This window comes from Rissa tridactyla, chromosome 5, assembly GCF_028500815.1.
Source record: "Rissa tridactyla isolate bRisTri1 chromosome 5, bRisTri1.patW.cur.20221130, whole genome shotgun sequence".
Taxonomy (NCBI): domain Eukaryota; kingdom Metazoa; phylum Chordata; class Aves; order Charadriiformes; family Laridae; genus Rissa; species Rissa tridactyla.
Genome location: NC_071470.1, coordinates 27,191,410 through 27,212,455, shown reverse-complemented (window position 1 = coordinate 27,212,455; position 21,046 = coordinate 27,191,410). Strand labels below are relative to the sequence as shown.

At 36.8% G+C, this 21,046-nt stretch overlaps 1 protein-coding gene across 9 annotated transcripts in view; it reads right to left on the bottom strand.

Moving 5' to 3' along the window:
- Positions 1-21,046, bottom strand: part of ZBTB49 (zinc finger and BTB domain containing 49) — a 36,818-nt gene that overhangs the window by 10,129 nt on the left and 5,643 nt on the right. For 3 of the 9 annotated variants that reach the window (XR_008466781.1, XR_008466782.1, XM_054204004.1), the window contains exons 4-10: positions 18,675-18,761; positions 16,114-16,160; positions 12,239-12,312; positions 11,392-11,474; positions 11,139-11,300; positions 2,063-2,189; positions 867-991 (exon numbers count right to left, since the gene is read on the bottom strand). Coding sequence is in view for 6 of the 9 variants with exons in the window: in XM_054204004.1 (XP_054059979.1) it covers positions 867-991; positions 2,063-2,189; positions 11,139-11,300; positions 11,392-11,474; positions 12,239-12,312; positions 16,114-16,160; positions 18,675-18,761 (705 nt within the window). In the remaining 3 variants the exon portion in view is untranslated. Of the gene's footprint in view, positions 1-865; positions 1,869-2,062; positions 2,190-7,303; positions 7,380-7,815; positions 9,173-11,138; positions 11,301-11,391; positions 11,475-12,238; positions 12,313-16,113; positions 16,161-18,674; positions 18,762-21,046 lie in introns of those variants that run through there. The other 6 variants (XM_054204000.1, XM_054204001.1, XR_008466780.1 and 3 more) reach the window with 5 other exon arrangements.

Here is a 21,046-nt window from a genome sequence, read left to right as displayed (position 1 = left end):
ACACATTCAAAAATCACGTGGGGAATATCCTAAGGCATAATTAATGTAATTTGTAAATCATACAAATAATGGCTACAAATATTTTGAAATGCTTTTCATCTTCTGATTTCCAGGCACTTACAATATGTCAGGCTTCTCTTGCAATACCAAGGGCTAACTCCTTTTAATGGTAGGTTTTACCTAATCACATCTTCAGAGGGAAGAACTTTTGAGAACAGCAAATAGCGCAAATCTTTTAATTAAGCTGCTGAATAGTGGCGATATTAATAGTGGTTGACAAAGCTTCCTTGTTTAAAACAAAACTTTCAGAAGTGATAACTCTTTGGTGATTCTGCCACAGCCAGGTTACTAACAAAGACAAATGGTATATGCAGAGCAGTCAGAGTGCTCAAGATGCTCATCCATACTGCAGTCCACCTATGGGAGCACTCCTTATCAGAAATACATTACACAATATCATTTTATGTCGCAGACTTTGATTATTATTTAGTATTTTGTCACACTAGGGTTCTTCTAAGCACTTAAAAAATACAAAGGGACGTGACATCAAAGCAACAAGAAAGAAAAACAGAAGTTCCAGATGCAAGCACAAAGTGGATGTGTGTGGCTCATAAATGCTGTTTGTGTAACACTTGACTTCAGTCAAAAGCATCCTTTAGGGTTATCGCTTCTAGACTTTGGAAAAATCAAAACTAACTTGGTCCCAGGTATTTAAAAGCCACATTTTATTTGGAAAGACAAAGTTCTCTCCATCTGGGCACAATCAGGATTCCTGTTTTCTCCATGTGCCAGTGTAATAATTTGGATCCGGAGCTCAACAACTTGTATTACTGACAAATATTTGAATTACCAGAAAAGTCACTTACTAGACAGTGGGAGAAGAACAAAATACACTTTTCTTCCTATTTGTCTTGTTACTGGATGACTCCAAAGGCCTTCCAGGCACATTAGTGAAGATCCTTGTGTCCCTAAGGCCCCAGCGGGCATCCTTCTGCCAAAGAGATGAGAAAAGCAGAAAAGCTTTTAAGATCAAAACCTTTTTGGTCAATGTCCTTTTTCTGGTAGCTCTGAAACTCAGGATTGCAAGGCAAACAATTTATCAGGCTCCACAATTATGTTTCTCCATTTCAGGCTGTAAAATAACTGCTCTGAAGCAAACACAGCATAATCTAATCTACTTTACCGTAACAGCAGCTGAACTAAGCTTTGACAGTGATTTTCTTTTTGCATGCTCGATTCCTAAACCCAAACTGAAGTTTGATCTTGAGAAGGTGCAGACTACAATGAGTGAAACCAAAGGCAACATTCATATGAATCTTAATGAAGTGAAATTCTCAAGCTTCAGGCAACTTCAAGTCTTCTGCGAGTCAGACAGATCTGCATTACATGAGAACTTGATATAACATTATGATACTCTCACAAATACAAAAGGTTGTATTTTCCAGTACCTGGTTCCCCTGTGACCCAGCTTTTAAAATCATGATTATGAAAGGTTTTGGGAAGTGAAGAGAGTGTATGGAAAAGCAGTGCAAATTGTTTGCTTAACAGCATTTGCTTTTAGAGCACGTCCAGAAGTGTTAAAAATATGCTTCAGATGACAGGAGTGATTCATGACTAGACAGCTGCTGAGAGAGACATCACCGACAGGAGAGAGAAGGAGAGAGATTTGACATGCAAATTACTGGGAGAAAAAGAAATTAAATACCTTTTCTTCTGAGTTTTAGCATTTAGGAATTGTTTTAATGACTTTTGAATTGAAACGAAGTTGTTGCATCTGCTGAAGCTGTCAGAACTTCAGCGCCCCTCAGACCTGTTTCACAGGCTGCAGTCATTACTCAGCTGATGTGATGACTGTCTGTCGTCGCTTTCTGGGTAAGAAAAGACAATTTTCTTTTGTCCACTTGGTGTTTTGCAGTATTAAGAGACTGACTGCTGAATTTCCTGTCAAGGTCTAACTTCATAAATAATGCAATTCTTACATAGGTATCAATTTTTAGACAAAACGTTTAATAAAGTTGGTTGGAAGTTAAGTCCCTGCTCAACAAGTAGAAGGGGTACTTACCCCATTCTGGATCCATGGAACACATTCAGAAAGTGATTGACTGAAATCCAAATCTGAAAGTAATGACTAAACCATTTAGCACTTGAGTTTGAACTTTGATGTTCTAGTGATCTCTGGCGTTCCCCATCTGAAAAATAGCACGGCAAGAGTGCTCACCACTGGTCTACACCTAGAGTCCCACTGCTTTTCCCTATCCGTTCAGCACAAATCTGGTAGCACAAATCTAAACGGCAATCTTCATTGATTTTCTGCTTTGATATTGCTAATTTCATATATACTTACAGTGCTATGATGTTCCCTGGAAGCCCAAGCTTAAATTCTGGTGTTTGTCAAAACTAGTCAACCTTAATCTTGGCCTTTTCATGACTCCACAAATACATACCTCCTGGACGACTTAATGCTTATGGCTGTTCTGTATAGTTTTACCCTGAAATACTGAGTCTGACTTTTTGTGCGCGGCAAGTGAAAATACAGAGGGCCTTTTTTCTGAAGTGGAAGTAAAACACGGTAAAATCAGCTAGAACTCTCTGTACCTAAATTTACAAATTTTCAGCCACTTCCAAAATAAGCATGTCATACATTCATACATTTGCATTGAAAAAGCTAAGCTGATTTTAGAAAACCAATATGATTAAATCATAGGCAAATTTGTGTCGACCACCCCCTTTTTAGAAGGGGCTTTTTTAGCTTGCTTTGTTTCACCGGAATACAGATTATCTATTTGAAATACACGAACTGAATGGACTTCCCATTGAGGTTAGTGTATTCTAGCATTGTAATAAAGGTTATGAAAAGATGTCCGAGCACCAGCTGGCCTTCCTTTGATCCTCTCCATTCTTGTGATGATACATTTTCACACTTAAGATGATTCCCTTCTACCTCAAAGGCTGAAAGCTGCTTTGGTCCTTACAAATATTAACTGCAATCACAATGACCTATCTTTCTGGTTCCAGTCATCTGTTTAATATAGAGTGGAAGGTCAGAACTACATTAAAAGGGCCTGAAAGGCTTTATTTCAGTATACTGCCCCCTGCAGAGCTTCACAAAAAGCTGGCAGACTTGTAGTTCATGCATGCACGCTCCTCAGCACTGCATTGTGCAGTTGTATTAATGGGCTTTTGTAACCTTCCAGGAAAAATTCCCTCACCAAGAGAACAAAACTGTTGTCAGATCTGAACGCACATGTGAATATCAACTACCAAAGAAAAAAAAAAATATATTTAAACAGTAGGGGTACTGTCTTTAGAAAAAAGAATGTCTAAGTCACTAGCTTGTGTCTTCACTAGGCTGTGTTTTAAAGGTAATTTTTATCTATTTGCTAGCATGGAGATTTAATAACAGAGATGGAAACCAACTGTTTAGAGAAGGCAAATTCAATAATAGATGTCAGTAAGGATTAATGAATAAGGCTATGGACCAGAAAGCACAAGCCTGTGTGTACCAATACAAAGAAATCTATTTGCAGCACAGTGGAGCACAGGTCACTTTGAAGTCATTAGCATACTGAATTACAAAATAGCTACATCTAAGGCCCTTCAGTTGTCATTAGAACACATTTCCCAAGCTATCACATTTTCCTTCTTCAAATCTGCCTATAAAGCTCACGCTTGCTTGCATTCTATTAAGTCTTCTGTACAAGCAGGACCATCTACAGTTCTTGTCATGTTTGTTTTACGTTAGCACTTCTCAAACAAGCTCTTTAGCAAGAAACCAAAATATCCAAAATCCCAGCACACACTCCAAAACACGGAGACTGGAGATTTTTATAGAGTTTTACAACTATGTGGGACTCTGCTTACCTATATGCCTCTACATTTTTCCTCACTGAGTTTGAATATGTTAACCTCTGGTCTGGATTATGAGGGGTGGGTAAGTGGCATGAAGTGAGCAGCAAGAATTGAATGCAGCTGTCCACGTATGAATGGAGCTACCCACAGTGGGGAAGACAATGAACGGAAAGAAAAAAGTGGATTCCAGAAGCAAATGGCCTATGGGGCCAGTTCCACTTGCTTCACACTGATTTTGTCTTAAATTTGACTTGCTCTTGTATATGCCACTTAGATGTTTTGGGAAGACTTCATGTGTAGCAATTACTTCCCTATAAAATTATCAACAGGAGTTTAAGCCTATTTGGATTTGCTGAAGAAGCCATGGAAACAAAGCACAAGTGCTCTGTTCTAAAGCCCAGTCTCTGAATTCAAGAAACTGTGAAACTTCTAGTGGGCCTAAAAAGAGTACGAGAGAATGCAGATAAAGTCTCAGACCACAAAACCACTATACGTGCACAATGGCAACAGGTAATAAACACGTGGCAAGTCCTTCCTAGTAAAGTTCGCCTTCCTTAAACCACTTATTTTCAGTTCTAACTAAACCAGATCACAAGTCTCAAGATAAGCAGAGGATTTTTTTTTTGGAGGGGGAGTTATTTGAACTTAGACTTAATTATAGGATGTATCATTTTCCTGTGTACACACAGAAAACATACCCACATAAAAATAGCAGGTTACATTTTGTATAGGTTTAATGCACTTCAATAATCCAAAAACCACAGTAATTCCTTCAAAAGTTTAAAAGCTACTATCATTTGATTATTTTTTTTATATTGTGCAGGAGTCAAATGACAGAGATCTCTCTGCACTGAACAAACCCAAACTCAGCCCTGAGCAGTTACCTACATCTTCTAGAAACAAAAGTGATTTAAGTTTGCAAGACGAACTGAAGAACAGCAGCTCTGAACTGCAGAATAGCTATTCCAATAAATAACTATTAGCAATCCTTCGATTTTACTATGCCAGGTTGGCTAACTTCTTTTTTTTTAAATAGCACGCCATTTACATCGATTATAATGGCACTTCAGCAGTGCCTACTACTAGCCAATTGACTGATGCTTATTCATACCCCTCAGCACACTAGCTATGGATATTTATGAGCAATAGCGATGGCTGGGCGTCTGCTGCTTGTGAAATACTATTGGCTCAATAATTATGTCATGGTTTCCACCTGTTCTTCAAAGTCACAGGGTAACTGCTGTTTTCCAACTGCGCCAGCTTTATGGCAGTATTAGGACCACCAGCCCATATTTGCTATTCCCCCTCAAACATCCTCTTCATTATGGGCCTACAAGTTGACATAGGAAATCCTTGGATACAGAAGATCCTCTTGCGAGGCAATTTTCTACAGAAGTCTCACTGGAAAAAGCACTTGGCAGTGCTAAATTGACATGACATACTATATTTGATTTTTGGCAACAAAAAAGCAAAATACATCTTGCAGTCAGGCAGTAATATTCTCACTGCAAAGTGGCTGCAGGGATGGGGCTTCTTAATCCAAAAGTTCTTACTCCATACATAAAATTTCATTCTCTCCCATCTGACTCCATCTATCTACTCATCTTTTGAGTTTTCTCTCTTGCTCAGCTTTTCCTTCAAGCCAGCTAGCAATAACAGTTCTTTGTGCTCCTGCCCAGTCTGCAACTCTTGCTTTTTCTGGTTCCAGCTGCACAAACTCAGATGGACTGTTTGCTCCTACCAGTGTTCTTTCTACTTCCTTCTCAAAGATGCCACATTGCAGCAAGGCGTTTTATCAAACTCCCCAAACTGCAAACAGGATTCACAGTCTGGTAGCAGGTTTGAGAACCTGCATGTTTTTGGTGTGAAACACTCTCACAGAAACACTGCCAAACAAGAGAAATTATCCTTTGTGCAACATGGCTGTCCGCTGGGCACAAAGCAGTTGGTACCTAGTAATTTAATCGATATGCTTACAAGCATCTCAAGATGCCATTTTTACCTTAAGAGTCTTCAGCAATAACACATTCCACCAAAATAAAGAATACAAACCTCCAATACCCTGTTAGCAGAGCACAAAGGTTGCAACATGGTCTGTTTTAAACCTATGCTGTACCGACTCCACCAAAATACAACGGAGAAAGCAAAACCATTGCAGAACCAGAGGCAACTAAAAAGTTAGGAGGTTCACAAATTGCAAATTTGTCCTCTCCAAGCAACAGAATCCTCGTGGGAACAGAATCAAATGTCTATTTTCTCTTGGGTTAAGTATATCTAAAAATACTTTCTGACAAGGGGAAAGCTACAGAGCTAGTGACTGGCAGATACCCACATTTTGCCTTAGGTGCTAGTGCAAGGATAGCAGAGTGAGAGCGAGCATGAGCACACATGGTCAGGGACAGAACCATAATGCATGGGTTGTTGAGTAGCATGTGGAGGATTTCCACAAAGATCTGCAGTGTTCACCAGCAAATCATGTAAAAGAAAATGAATGACAAAAGAGGTAAGGGTTCAAATGTACAAAGTGTTGCCTGCTTAATCCTATGTGGGACTATGATCTGCTAGCCTACATGATACTTTTAAAATTAGGCACCAAAAGGTGAAAAAAAAAAATCCCAATTTTCTCTTCAGTGCATCTGTTTGGGTTTCTTTTTTGTTTTGGTTTTTTTTTTTTTCTTTTTTTTTTTTTTTTTTTTTTTTTTAACTGGTCTGTTAATGTAGCGAAAAAAAGGTTTTCTGCCCTTTTTGTTTTAAGGAGTGGTAAGCTCTGGCCAGCAATATTATCCTTCTCATTTCAACCCAGGTTGAAAGCAGTTAAAAAACAGGGAGGTGCAGGGCCCTGTAAAGGAAGGGGAAGCCACAAATTGCAATGCGTGGCATTAACACAATAAGAAACTGAACAGCTAGGTTTGAATTCCTGGGGGGAAAAAGTGATAAGCACTTTAAAAATATGAAAAATACTATATTTTCCAGTCTCTGAAATTCCACAGAATGCAGGCAGTGGACTATGTCACCCCTGGTCTACAATCCTATTCTAGCAAAACTAATTCTTGTTCTACCAAGAACTAGCTTAATTACAATAGATTTGAACATTTGTGCTTTAGTGGGCTACAAATGACAATGTATTTTCTAACACCAGGAAAATGTGACATTACATATAAATTGATAGATAGTTCCAGCTATTAGTTTTACACAAACACGAATTTTTCAGCAGAGCAACTACAGTGTCACTAAGATAGCAGTGATACCAGAATTTGTTAACCGTTGCAAAACACTGAAATCAACTTCTCGGCCTACAAACTGCTTCTTTTCACAACAAAAAAATTTATGTAATCAGGTGTTTGGGGGTTTTACATGGTTTTGTAGTCCCAAATAAATTTTGGCCTATTTTTCATGCAAGTGCAACTGAAGTCTTGCAGTCTTATCATATAATACTACAGATACCAGTACTCACAGCTGTCTTGCTAGCAGTGAACACTGAGACTCCTTATAGGAAATAAGTAGCATGTACTTCAAACAGACTTCCCAGCCTGTGAATGAACTTCAGAAAAAGGTTAGTACAAGTGTATTTTCAGGAATGTTTTAGCAGAAACCTTGACAACACACTACTGAAGCTTTTTGATGGGTTGGAAAAAGTTAGGCCAGTAGAACTTGTGACTGTAGCAGGCAGTTTGAAATGCAGCAACAGAATCTATACTGCAAATTAATACAACCATTCAAAGCACCAAAGCAGAAAAAGGCCTCTAAGCAAAGGTTCTATCCTGTAAGAGTCTATTCATTCCATTAATTAGCCAATAGTTTACACTAATTCACTGAAATGCAAAGACAATCTACTGGTGTATTGATTGCACTTATTTTATAGTGCAGCTCTTCTTGCAGTGGTATCCCCATTAGCATTGAAAAGATACCTGGAATAGATGGATGTTATTGAAAATCTTTCATAAAAAGATGAAATGCATTGAGCAATTAAGATACAATGTAAAACAACTTCCCTTTATTTACATTTCCTGATCTTGGTCTTCATTGTACAAACAATCTGCTGTGCAAAATAGTTTATAAAATACTAAAAAAAGCTTTTATTGTAAAAAAATAAAGTTTCTAGATATACAGTTACTTTGCACTATCACAAATATTGTCCAGTATTTAACATTGAAATTTAATATCACAATATTCAAGTCATGTAAACCAATGATCCTACTGGTAAGAAAGCCACTACTGAAACTCAGGTTCACTAGGAATTTGTTAAATATTTTCCTCTTTTCATATCTACACCCTTACACAAGTCTGATGACCCATACTTGAACTGCACCCATATCATGAAATTAGACATTGGGCTCTCCTTTCCTCCCTTATCAGGTAAAAAATACCAAGTTAAATGGCAAACTTAGTAAATGGTAAATTTTAGTAAATCCTGGCAACACATGAGCTACACAGTGCAGTCACAGAACAACAAAGGTCCTCAAAACTAGATCTGAACTTTGCTGAGAAGCAGTGTAAAGGCAGCCTACACTGGGTTCTGGGCATGCATATCTTGATTTCTACCAAGCTAGCTGGCTTAAAAACTAGCTCTGATCTCTATGCTGCAGTGCAATCACAGTCACTTTAGCATGAAATGCCTCTAAGAAGTTTTGATACAGTCACCTGAGCCCTCACTGTTCCAATTCGCTTTCGTTCTGCAAGGTCTTCATAGCTAAACCCCAGAGGGTCATGCTGGAGAAGAATGGTCCTTCATTATTCTTGTATGCAGCAGATGATGTTCGACTGCCTAGTGGATCATTACAATGACTGTCCAAGCTAACCATAGAGGAACGAAGCATGGGAATATTATCAGACTGTAGGGGTTCTTCTGCAGAAGATACATCTGCATCGGCATAAGCATATGGTGGTGGTGGTGGAGTTTGCTGTGTCTGCGCTTTTGGGAGTTTAGCAGAATCCATGTTCAGTTTCTGTTGGTTTGCTGAGTCATGGTGTTGAATCATTGATCGCAACTTACAGTAAGAATCTGCAGAACTATCAAATTCAGTTGAATTTGCAGTTGGACGAATGGGAAATTTAACAGACACTGGTAACAACGTAACAGACATTTCTTGGCCAAAAGAGTCAGAACTCTGAGACTTGTCAAGGTCAGAAGTTTCAATCCCTTGAGTAAATTCATCTAGTGCATTTGGACCTTCATCAGGGGCTTTACAATGCATTTTCTTGTGCCGCCGTAGAACAGCAGAGCGAGTGAAGCATTTGTTACAAGTTTCACAGGTATAGGGTTTTTCTCCTGTATGAGTCCTCACATGTCTACGCAGGTCACCAGAGCCTGCAAAACACTTCCCTACAAGACAGAAGTGATAGATTAAGATTTTTTCTTTAACAGAAGTGCATAAACATGTTTTAATTAGGGAAAATACCAAGTGATAAGGTATGGTATGTCCCAATACTTTGTTTATCTAGAACAGGTTCAAACAGGTTCCATCTATTTTTACAATTCAATGACTTGTTTCTTCTTCTTGATCTGATTTTCTAACTTGTGTTTCCCAGTGCATTAGTTTTTGTCTCCAGAGATGGGAATATCCATTAGTCATTGAAAGCTGTTGATGTTCTCAGTTTTTATCAATCTTCATGGAGGAAAAAAAATTTTAAAATAATTTTAATTGTCTGTCTGGAAAAACAGTATGCTGATAGGCTTCTAAATATATTCTTCCAGTGAGAACTGCATCATAGAAAGTAATGGCATGTTCATTACCAAGAAACTATTCTTAAAGTGCTGACAAAGTTAGGTTTTTTGTTAACTTTGAGCTAATGTAATGCAGCAGTCTATGTTTTATATTCTAGCCAGAGAATGTGTCGAAACTGTAATTTTTTATTGCTGTAAATATTAGAATACAATAAAATATTCGACTGTTTGCCTATTTTCAGAACCACAGGCTCAAATAAGCTCAATTACCATATTACAAAGAAAAAAGTGTCTGAGGCTGAACCACAGCAAAGTGTATAAGAACAAGCAGAACAATAGAGCATTAATTTCCAGAATTGTTACACGATTGAGACATCTCACATTCTTTAGGATAGCAGAAATAAGCCGGTACCTATTTGTGATTTTATCTCATTTTACCTAGGTTAAAGATTATTTTATTTTGTGTGGAGGGATACCAACTAAAATCTGTATTATCTGAAATCCTAGTAAAACTGCAGTCTCAATTTCCAGCATCATACTTTTCGTTCTACTGACCAGATTTCTCTTCAGAGAAGCCATTAAGCAGTAACAGTAACATTACAAATCACTGGACTAATACATGTGGATTTTTTGCATGATGTGAATGATTTCTTAATGCTTGATCAGATCCTCTTTGCACAATTTTGCCTTCTCAGTACAAGATGGCTAAAATGAAAAATAATCAAAAGATCGCGACAAGACAAGATGAAAACAAGCCTATTGTAATGACAGCTACACAACTGTTTGTTTATACTTTCATATCCTGCATATCTGTATTTCCTCCTTATGATGGAAAAGTTCCTGATAAAATTAGCTTTTCTTGTGCGTCGAGACATTACAAATAAAACATACTGCAGCTGGACATTCTTATATGGAGCTACCCTCATCCAAAGCTGATTCCTCAGAATGTGAATGAAATTATAGCAAAATAGCACTTAAGGGCAGAAAAGTAAGTAGTATGCTGGATGCTAAGTAACATAGGAGCTAAGGATAGACAATGCAATTTCTGAGAACTATGTTATACAAGGATGAATCATTGATCAAAGAGCCATTTTCAGGCCACCTGGAAGTAAGACCTATCTAGTAGATTGTGAAAATGAGGTGTTCTCTGGTATGAAGCATTGATCAAGTTTTGATTTTATTCCAGAGGTTGAAGCAAAGCAGCAAAAGGTTGTTATTATCAAGCTCTGTAGTTGAATGCAGTTAAATCCAAACAATATTCAACTGCAAAAATAAAAAAGAAGAAAGAAAAAAAAAAGATTCCACCGATAGCCAAGTGATGCTAAACCTATCTTTTCATCAGAAAGAACTATACTGAAAATAAATCAATTTTTGAAGCAGCTAGTATTAGTACTTCGCTAGCAAACATGTACACATCTAATGTTGATTCCTCTTATTTCCTTTCTCTATTCTTCAACTGAAATTCACTTTTGAACTTATTTGCAGCAGCTAAAGGAGTTTATACATAAAATGGAAGACTATGAAGTATGCAAGACAGGTTAATTGTTATTCTGCTGACAGAGGAACTTTTACCTATCATTTAAAAAGCAAAGACACAACCAAGCTTATGCACAGTAAATCTTACCACATGCTGAACAGCTGTATGGTCTCTCTCCGGTATGCCTAATTCTGTGCTTTACTAATTTTCGTTGCATGTTGAATGACTTCCCACATTCATCACAGGTGAATACTTTATCTGCTGTATGGGTCTTTTTGTGCTCCTTTAAATTACTAAAGTTACTGAATCCTAGAAAAATATGACGGACACTGAGATTAAAATGACTCCTCACATTTCAGTCAAAAAAACCTCAGAGGCAGAAACTTTGGTTCTTACATACCTCTGCCACAGATATCACACAAATGAGGCTTTTCTCCAGAATGAATAATAATATGACGCTGAACATCACCAGAAGCAGCAAATCTGTAACAGAATACAGAAATCCAATTACTGTCCTTATAAGCCCCTTATTCTCCTAAACTGAGCATCACGTGGAAATCAACTATAATGAATGCCTGATATTCTGAATAAAGATTAAAATCAAAACCACAGATACCTAAATGGATGCATTTAAGAAAAACATTTTGAAGCTGGCAATGTCTAATTAAATTTATGCTAGAACGTGAACCCCCAAAAAACCTTTTCACCATTAATGTTATTAGTTCATTCTGCATTTAACTTAGTTTAAGTACAAATGCTACTCCTAAACTAGTGTGTTTTCTGTCACCTGCTAGCAGAAGGCAGAAATATTTAATGCTTTCCTTAAATTCATCAAGTTCTCCATACTTCTTAATTTCCATAAAATGTAACAAAAATTATATGACCAAATACTGAAAAAAAATGTAAGGGAAAGGTACAAAACCACATGGTTTACTGTGACTCACGCTGTTCAAAATACACACAATAGTATAAGCTTACCTAAAGGTACCAATATATTAAAACTTAAGGAAGACCACGGACTATATATGTGGTGACGTGTTTATCTCAGTATTGAGACTTGCAACAAGACACTGGCAGACATTTATGTATTTTTATCCCATCAATACACAAAACAAACCTAATGTCTTTTAAACAAAATTGAGCTGCATGCTGCCTTAGCTCTTGGCCCTTAGTTTATCAGGAAGATTAAAGAAAATATGAACAAGTTTTATCATGTTAGCTTTACCAAGATGAACAATTCTACTCACCTTTTCCCACAGATTTCACAAATGTATGGCTTTTCACCAGAATGTCGACGTAAATGTGTCTGGAGATTACCTGCCTGAAGGGACAGTAATTTAAACATTTAAATTCAGCTAGCCTGTTGCTGTATACAGACAAAAACACAATGACAGGAACTATGAGACTGGCTTTTTATTCCTAATTCTAAGGCAGTGAAGACTACAAAGTATGTAGGAACTCAAGCATTCTTATCTAGTAAAGACAGACTACCAAGTACTTTAAGATCAAATTGCTTACGTATGTAATTATACATTGACAAGAACAGGAAAAAAAAAAGACTGGAATCAAATGCTATGGAAAAAGGAAGACCTATAGTTGAAAACAGATCCAATTATAAATTAAAATTACACAACCTAGATTGCAGTGAAGAAGAAAACTTACTAGTAATATGGTTCATGTTAGTCTCATTTTCCCTGTCCTACAAATAAAATATTGTTACATCAGGATGTCTGATTTCACCTACCAGGAGGTTAAAAAGAAAAGAACAGAGTAAACATTTTTCAAAACATAAAATACTCAGAGCGAAGTGCTCCAAACCTATAAATATTTACTCATATCAAAAGAAAATGGAATAGCAAGTACAGAAATGAACAAATGGGATTACCGGCAACTAATTTTTATCATGTATCTTTCCTCTCCCAATCCTGTAAAAATCATGCTAGTCTAGCAGGCAAACCAGATGATGACTAGACAAAACCATCTTACTCATTCCAACTTTTTTTTAATTTAATTTTATTTTCTTAAAGCCACTGCTGCTTCTGAATGGCTAATCCACTGAGAGTCCTGTTCTCAAAGCACAAGATACAGCTAGTCCGGATAGAAGAGCTGCGGATATTCCATACATTGTGCATACTTCCATGGTCAGTTTTTAACCCTTCCATTCTCTTTGATGGACAACTGCCTGGTTTTATCCAAGTACACTAAAGGAACATTAAGTCCTTTCAATTAGGAAAGAAAACTGGGGATGCAAAGATTATCATGTCCTCCTTAGTCAAAGTGAGACAACAAAAATAAGACCTGTCAGTAATTTCTTCCAGCTCCTTTAGATAATAAATTACCTACGATGATCAATCACTGTAATCAGAGCTTATAATATACCAGACCTAACGTATTGGAGACACACAAACAGATACAGGGGACAATATTAAATGGATCACTGTTTGAACCCTGAGAGCGCTTTAACTCCTCTGAAGTTTTTCAGACAACAGCATGGCTGAAGCACTGTTCTCTCAGCCCAAACTTTATAATACTGAAATCCATTCAAAGAGACGCATTAGACACCTATTTCTGATGAAGGAGAAAACTAAACTGACTTCTCCATGAGGCAATTTGTGCTTTGCAAAGACAAGGGATTTTATGCACAGGTACATTTGAGAGAAACATAGGAAAGTCAAAACCTTTACCTCTATCCACGTCACAAACCAAATCAAACCATATCATAGGCATTTGAAAGTTATTCTGGATAAAGACAGAGGGTGAATTTGAAGTGCAACACTTATTCTGAAATAGTTCCCTTACAAGTATTTTTAGCCAGAATTAAAACATTTAGCAAGTAGATCCATTTCTTCATTACAAGCCTATGTCATTTCCTCCTAATGAGGGCAAAAGCTTGTTATTAACTATGCTGAGACAGAAAAAGGCAAAACCATCAGTAACTTGTATTCTTCCTAAGCTTTTAAGTTGGTATACAACCACCTGTTGGTTAAGGCATAATATGGCATACCAATGAAAAAGCATAAGAGGACTTTGTTAGCATTTCAGTGAAAGAAAAAAAAGTGCTCAGAAGAATTCTCTTACTGATACTGGTTGCATGCCACTCCTCACACTCGGAGACTAGAGAAATATGCAAGACTTAGTCCATTTGTATCTGGCATGCTTCTCAAGTGAAGGAAGTAATGCATATGGTCCCCGAAAAGAAGCTCTGCAAAAGCAGGTAGTCAGGAGGTAAAACATGATATCCTGGACCACCAGCCAGAGAAGGACCACATAGCAACAGGCTGTGTACTAGTAGTAAGGGAAGATGCAGGCTTGGAAGTACAAAAGGAACCTTTTTCTCCAAAAATCAAAGACATTTATGGTTATTTGTTCCAGACTATGCGTTCCTATGCCAGTTTTCCCTGCTTTCTTCATTTTCTGTTTCACATTCCAAAACACGGAACATCAGTTATATGCAGCAGGAGCAGACGTACTATCAGACGCAACAACTGCACTGTCTCAAAAGCACAAGAACACGAAGGCTTAAGTAAGAAAAGCGTTACTATTTCTGTGCCTGCAGGCTGAGAAGATCAAGAGTAAGATCGGAGATGGCCTTTTAAGCAAAAAGTAGATTGCAATTATCCTTGCATCTTACTGTCTGGTAGGTGGAGTCTTACTTATTTGCACAATTCAAGAGAAGTATTCAAGTTCCCTTCAGCACACAAGCTGAATGCTATGGCTTATATTCTGGACATGTAGGTATTGTCCATCAATATGTATCTACCTACACCTTCAGGCAAGTCAGGTAATGGGGGGGGGAGAGGAAGGGAAGGAAGCCATTTGAGAGTGTTTAATTAAAAGGCAGAAATTTCCAGTTTTGATGGGGTTTTTGTTGGTTTTTATTAAAGAGGAGCAATGCATGTTGCATGAGGAGTCTGTCATGCCTGTCATACGCTCTGAATATGTGAAGATTTTTTATTCCCTCTTCCCCCACAGTAGTGGTACAGAATATCACTCCGTTTGCCAAAAGTACTGTTAACGGAATTTGGAAATATTCACTTTTTTCTTTTAATAACTACAAGTTCAGCCATCAAAATGAATGAAAATGCACTTTCTTTGCCTATTCAGCAAACCCAGTTCTGTTAAAATGGCTTGATAAGCATGATGAAACAGTATTGCTCACTGGATGCAGTGTTATATTTAGCAACAGTGGAGGATGCAACTGCATGAGATTCATGGGTCAAAGAAGTCCCACTGGGTGGACAAAACTGGAGCAAGAGAAGAACAAGCACTGGTAGGTGGATAGACAAAGACCTCATAATTCTAATCCTTAAACCATAAGGAGGACACAAGTTATTCAATGATAATTATTATTTAATCTTAGTATAAAATTATACACCTGTCTATTGTCTCCTGTACTTAGGTGCACATATTCTAACCAAGAAAATAGAAAAGAAAAAGACGTTTTGGAAACGTGAGACAACTAGGCACCAAATTTGTAGAAATGCAAATGAACTGTTGCACCCAGAAGATTAAGCAAGCATTGGAGGGCAAATTAAGACAGTTAAAGCTTAGGCCCCATACGTAGGTAGGGTATTTCACAGGACTGTTTTTTTTAAATCATAGCTGAGTTTTGTCACTTCAGACAGATCGTGCTGCTGTTCTTCAGAAAAAGAAACTGACTCCAAAAAAATCTGCTTAATAATTTGTGCCATTTAGGAAGATGAAACAGTATTGTGAATACAACATTATATAAAATTCTAACCTGTATTTTTTTCAGGCACTGTAAAAATACTATTCACGACATATCCCTAAGCATAAGGCAAAAGCACAGCCTGAGAGTGAACATTCTCTGAATTTCAAATATAGTTGTGGCTGTGTATAGTTAAAACATTCATTTGAAGATAAAATACATAACACATCTACTGAGAGCAGACAGAATCAAAGGTACAAAACATATCAAATAAATATAAAACATTTAACATTATTTTCAAATAAGACATTTTAATATTCTATCCCTAAAGTCAAGTCTCTCTCTGAACAAAAAATATCTAATTTATAGATTTACAACTAAGTTTATTTTTAGAATCAACACATAGATGCATTTAATTTTCAATTCAAGTACCATAATATAAAATATTCCCACCTGTGAGAAGTGTTTCCCACAAATGTTACATTCAAAAGGTTTCTCACCTAAAAGGAGAAGAAACAGAACATAGAACTTCTAATAGTTGCGACAAAATACAAATGTTTTAATTTGGTACGTTTCCTTTTAAAATATGTAAGAGTAAAAATATCCCCAAAAGGACACTTACCCATATATTTAAGGGGAAATTCAAGAGGAAAGTACAGCATTTACCATTAAGTTTGTAAGGCAGCCTTACTCAGACACAGAGTAGTTTTAAAACAAGTAAGTGGAAGAGTTTTGATATGAATAGGAGTGTTTTGTAATTTTATTTTTTTTTTATTTTTTCCAAATGAAAGGGGTACGATACGGCCAGGAAAAACAGAAGATAACAAGGTCCTACAACAACAGCAGCAACTACGGGAAATGCACCAGTTCTTCCACTTGTACACACAAAGGCCCGTTCTTAAAAAGAGTAAGGAATGCAGAGAAGCTAATTTGGAAGGAATCTGCTTTTTCAGATATATATTTTCCTTCAAATTCTCATCCTATATAAGAGTATCTGATAAGTAACCCATGTATTTTCCTCCAAAATTCTAAATTTATACGTATAAAAGTGGTAAAATATGTAAAAATATATGAGCAGCTTTAGTACAAAACTAGTGCAGCCCATTTTAGCTTTTCAAAATATCTTTATTCTTAATCTAGAATGTAACTGCACAATACTTCAATTCTCTAGCTGTCAATTTGACACAAATATCTTTTTTCTAATCACTTTCTCTCCTCTGCATTATTCTTTAAAGGTATTTTTTTTCCTGCTTAGTTCTTGGTTTCCTAGTTTGTACACTGTTGATAAAAATCTCTGTGCATCCTCTGGTATTTTAAAAACAATAATAATGCTCAAATACCACTGAACTCAATGACAGTCAGACTTCTAATGGTATTTTCATGAGTCTAACTGTACACTGAAAGGACATATATAATCTGGCCCACAGGTACAGGGAAGCAAAATTAGTGTAAATCCTTGTGATTTTGAATGCAGATATTTCCAGAAGGAAAAAGAGATCTTGCACTATGTTTCATCTTGGTGCTGATTCAAAATCTGCCTAAATATTTTTATTTACTTTTTAAATTATAATTTTCCTGATTTTACAGAACACCTCTTGACTATTTTTAGCCTTCTCTTCCAGCAAGTATTCTCTAGATCAGTATTCCTCCTCCATCCTTGGAAGTGTTACAAGCAACATCTACAACATCCAGGTGTTGATGTTCCATTTTCCTTCCCTGATGCCAAATACAGGTGATGTACTTTCAACGTATTTTAGGATCAAGGACTAAATGCAGCTCTCTTAGATCTTAAAGCACAGAGTAAACATACACCGTTATGTGGCTTCACAGATAGCAATCTTGCAGTTAGTCTGATAACTTGAGGTTATATCTACTTTTTCTACTTAATGAAGAACCGAAATCTTTCAGCAGTTTCAAGAAAGTTTTTATTCAATTAAAGAAAAAAATTAAGAAACCAATAAGTAAACTGAGCCTCAACCGAGGCTTGATTTCATTATGGCTCTAAATTTGCAAAACACTAAAAACTATGGTACCGACAACTCAAATATAAATGAAACCAACAGGGAGCCAGATCTGTGGCAACTGGAAAGACTTCTGACAACTCTAAAAGCATCAAGATTTTTGAAATGGAGGATAAAAACAATAGTAGCAATTTCTGCAGAAACTACCTACACAAAAAAAAAAAGAAAATTACTGTTGACACAAAGACAATTATCTGAACAGAAATACACCCTGAAATAATTAGAGGGGGAGGGAGGTAACTGGAGGCTCAAATTTCTCAAAACTGTTGTTGTAGGCTGCATGCAGCCTCATTATAACTGTACTCATTGATGTGCAAAGAGTTGCAGGGGTTTTTCCCTCCATGGTAAAGATAAAACAAAAAAGTTTTGTTTGACTAGAAACATCAAATTAGGTTTTGGAGAACAATTCTACACCTGCATAAACTCCAAACCACCAGGCATACCAAGTAGCCTATTCCAAGAATGAATTCTAGCAGAAATACTGAATTACTCATAGTGTTGTAGCATCCCTAAGGTAAAGTGAGGCTAATTGTTTCCTAGAGCGTATTAGTAAGAGTGCAGATAGTAATCTGAAGATGATTCTTCTCTGCCTATCACTGGTGAGACCATATCTGGAACCTTAAGAGAAGGCAAACAAGAAATCATACTGCTGTCTACATGAAATGGGAAGACAGATACTGAACTACAATTAAGACAATGCATAAACAAACATCCAGGGAACTTGACTTTTGAACTCTTGGACTGCCTTATGTTTTCTATCTTCTGTTGCATCCTTCTTGTTCAACACTCTGCAAGAAGACATGAAGATAAAGTATACAGTAGTGGGATCAAAGCAGTGGTGTGTCAGCTCCAGAGAAGAAAGGCACAGAGGCAGAAGCAATATTCCTGAAGAGATCACAAAGGTGAGGAGCGGGACCCACTGAAGCATGGAAGGCTGTCAATTTGCTCAAGCAAAGCTCAGAATAAAAAGGTTGAGGATCAACAGTGTATTACATGAAAGTGTAACTCTGCTCCTGTTGTTTTCCATCCTGCCAAGAGTTCTTTCCTTGGGGGTGGAGGGTAGGGGGTGTGAGATGTTTCCTGAAAATATTTTTCAAAAGAACCAAAACACTGGATGTTACTGGATAGGTAAGAACTGTATGAGAGAGATATATCTACTTCCTTTTTTTCAGACAGGCCAATCTAATAAAAAACAAATGATAAAATTATAACATTCAGACAAGTCCAAATCAATCTTAAAGTCAGTGCAATAAGCTCTATTTAGGGATTCCTTTAAATATCCTCTAGCAATACAATCAAAACTGCTAGAAAACCCAATACAATGATTTGTGTTGAACACAGTATGCCTGTCCTTCACATAGACAACTCACCAATGCAACCATGTTAACCTGTAAATTCTTTAGCAGTTCCCTAGTGTTCAGGGACAGAGAATTTCACATGTGCTTTTTCTCGACAACGAGGCCTCCACAGCACTTACATCGAAAGACTTGTCATCTATGGGTTAAACACTGGCTTGCCATTGCTCTTCAGCAAAACCAGATTTGGAGGACTATCAGTAAGTGCTGTAATACCTAAACGCTTGCTAACCCTTTTGCTCAGTTCTAGAAAATTAATATTTTTAAATAAAATTCATTAGCTAGTAATTTGCTATGCTTTCTGAAGTGGCAGATAAATAGAAATGGCTTTTAGCATACGCTTCCATTACTTAACTACGAGTATTAGTGATACAGATGTGCCCTGTACCTTCAGCTACAGATCCTTTCTATATTAACATCCTACTCGCTATCCACTGCAATTTTCCAAGTACTCATTTTGCACTAGTTGGATATCTAAAAACTGATTAACATGACCCAAAAATAACAGACAAGCAAACAGGCATATGGAGACATATTCTTGCCTTCAGTTTTCCACTCCTCTTTGATGTGCTTATTATTTGTTAAACTTACGCTCTATAGTGTATGAAAAGCAGCATGGAATTCCTGAATCCAATGCATACTCAGACTAGCAGAGAAGATCCGCAGCAACAAAACCAAGTCTAGGATCACTTTTCTTACATAATGTATAAAGCTAGTTTGTATCAGGCAGTGTTGGGGAATGTGAAACAACATCTATCAGAGCTTAAGTGGAGTGAAAACACGTGTAAATACACAGACCTCAAATAAGAACAAAGAAATTAATTGCAACACATAAACAGCCTTGCAAAGCTACTGCAACCCTTTTTCTCTCTTCCCATTTCTTACACTTGTAAGCATTTGCTGGCCATGTTGTGTCTAGAGAAGAAAAGTTGTAAAACACTTGTATCAGGGGCTATAGTCTCTTTCTTCTATAAAGCTTAGTACCCAGTCCACTCCCCTGACCTTTAAGTCACAATACATTAGCAGAGGTAGACTAAATTTTGAACATCATGTTTTAAATCATTCATCAGACTCAGAAACATACAATAATTAAGTCTATCACTTGGGCAACACACTCTTAAAAAAACAAGTAGTTTGATGGGCACCAGAACTCACAAAATCCAGATTCCTTCCAATGACTAAGATGTTTAAGGAAGGCGAAATTCTAACAGGTTTGTCATAGCTGGTGTCTCTCTCTCACATAGATTCTCTAGCACAAACTCACATATTAGTGACTTCAGAGTCTCTCCCTCAGTTGGGACTTCTCTAGATGCTCTAGCTTCTATCTGATCACCCATTTTCATGAAATTTCTAAGATATTAAAATATACCTGATGATGTCAGCTAAAATCGGATAATAGATTCAAAAAATACAAGGTAAAGAGAGAAGATCTAGGTAAGAGACATGTGCAACTCTCACAGGAGACCAAATTAAAAAAAAAAAAAAATAATGTGAACATACAGAAGTAGTCAAAGATACCAAGTGAAAACTTCAGGCACATAATGCAAAATGTTCATATTTCCAGGTTCTGGAAAGATTTTTCTACTAATAAGACAGAAAAAAAAAATTTCTTAATACTAAGGATCAACTAACCAAAGAAATTAATGTCTGCTAAGAGGGATTCATATTTACTGTCAAAGTACCGATACATGTATGCTCATTTGCAAAGTGATTTTTATTTGACAAGACTGAGAGAGATTTAATACAGGGAAAAAGAAAGGCAAAAAACATTCAACAGCTTAATCAGGAATAATGCCATCTCAAGGACTTGGAAGCAATGGTGTTACTTGACTAGCTAAGGTAATTCTTAAAAACCCTTTTAAAAAAACATATTTAAAGTTGTAGAAATAGAATAGAATGTGGTGGTTAAACTGAACAGACAAATTAGTTAATTCAAAGTTAAGACTGGATCTTGTTTTTCACTAGAATAAAAAGATAATTAGAAATAAATCTGTGCTAGGTTTAAAAGTA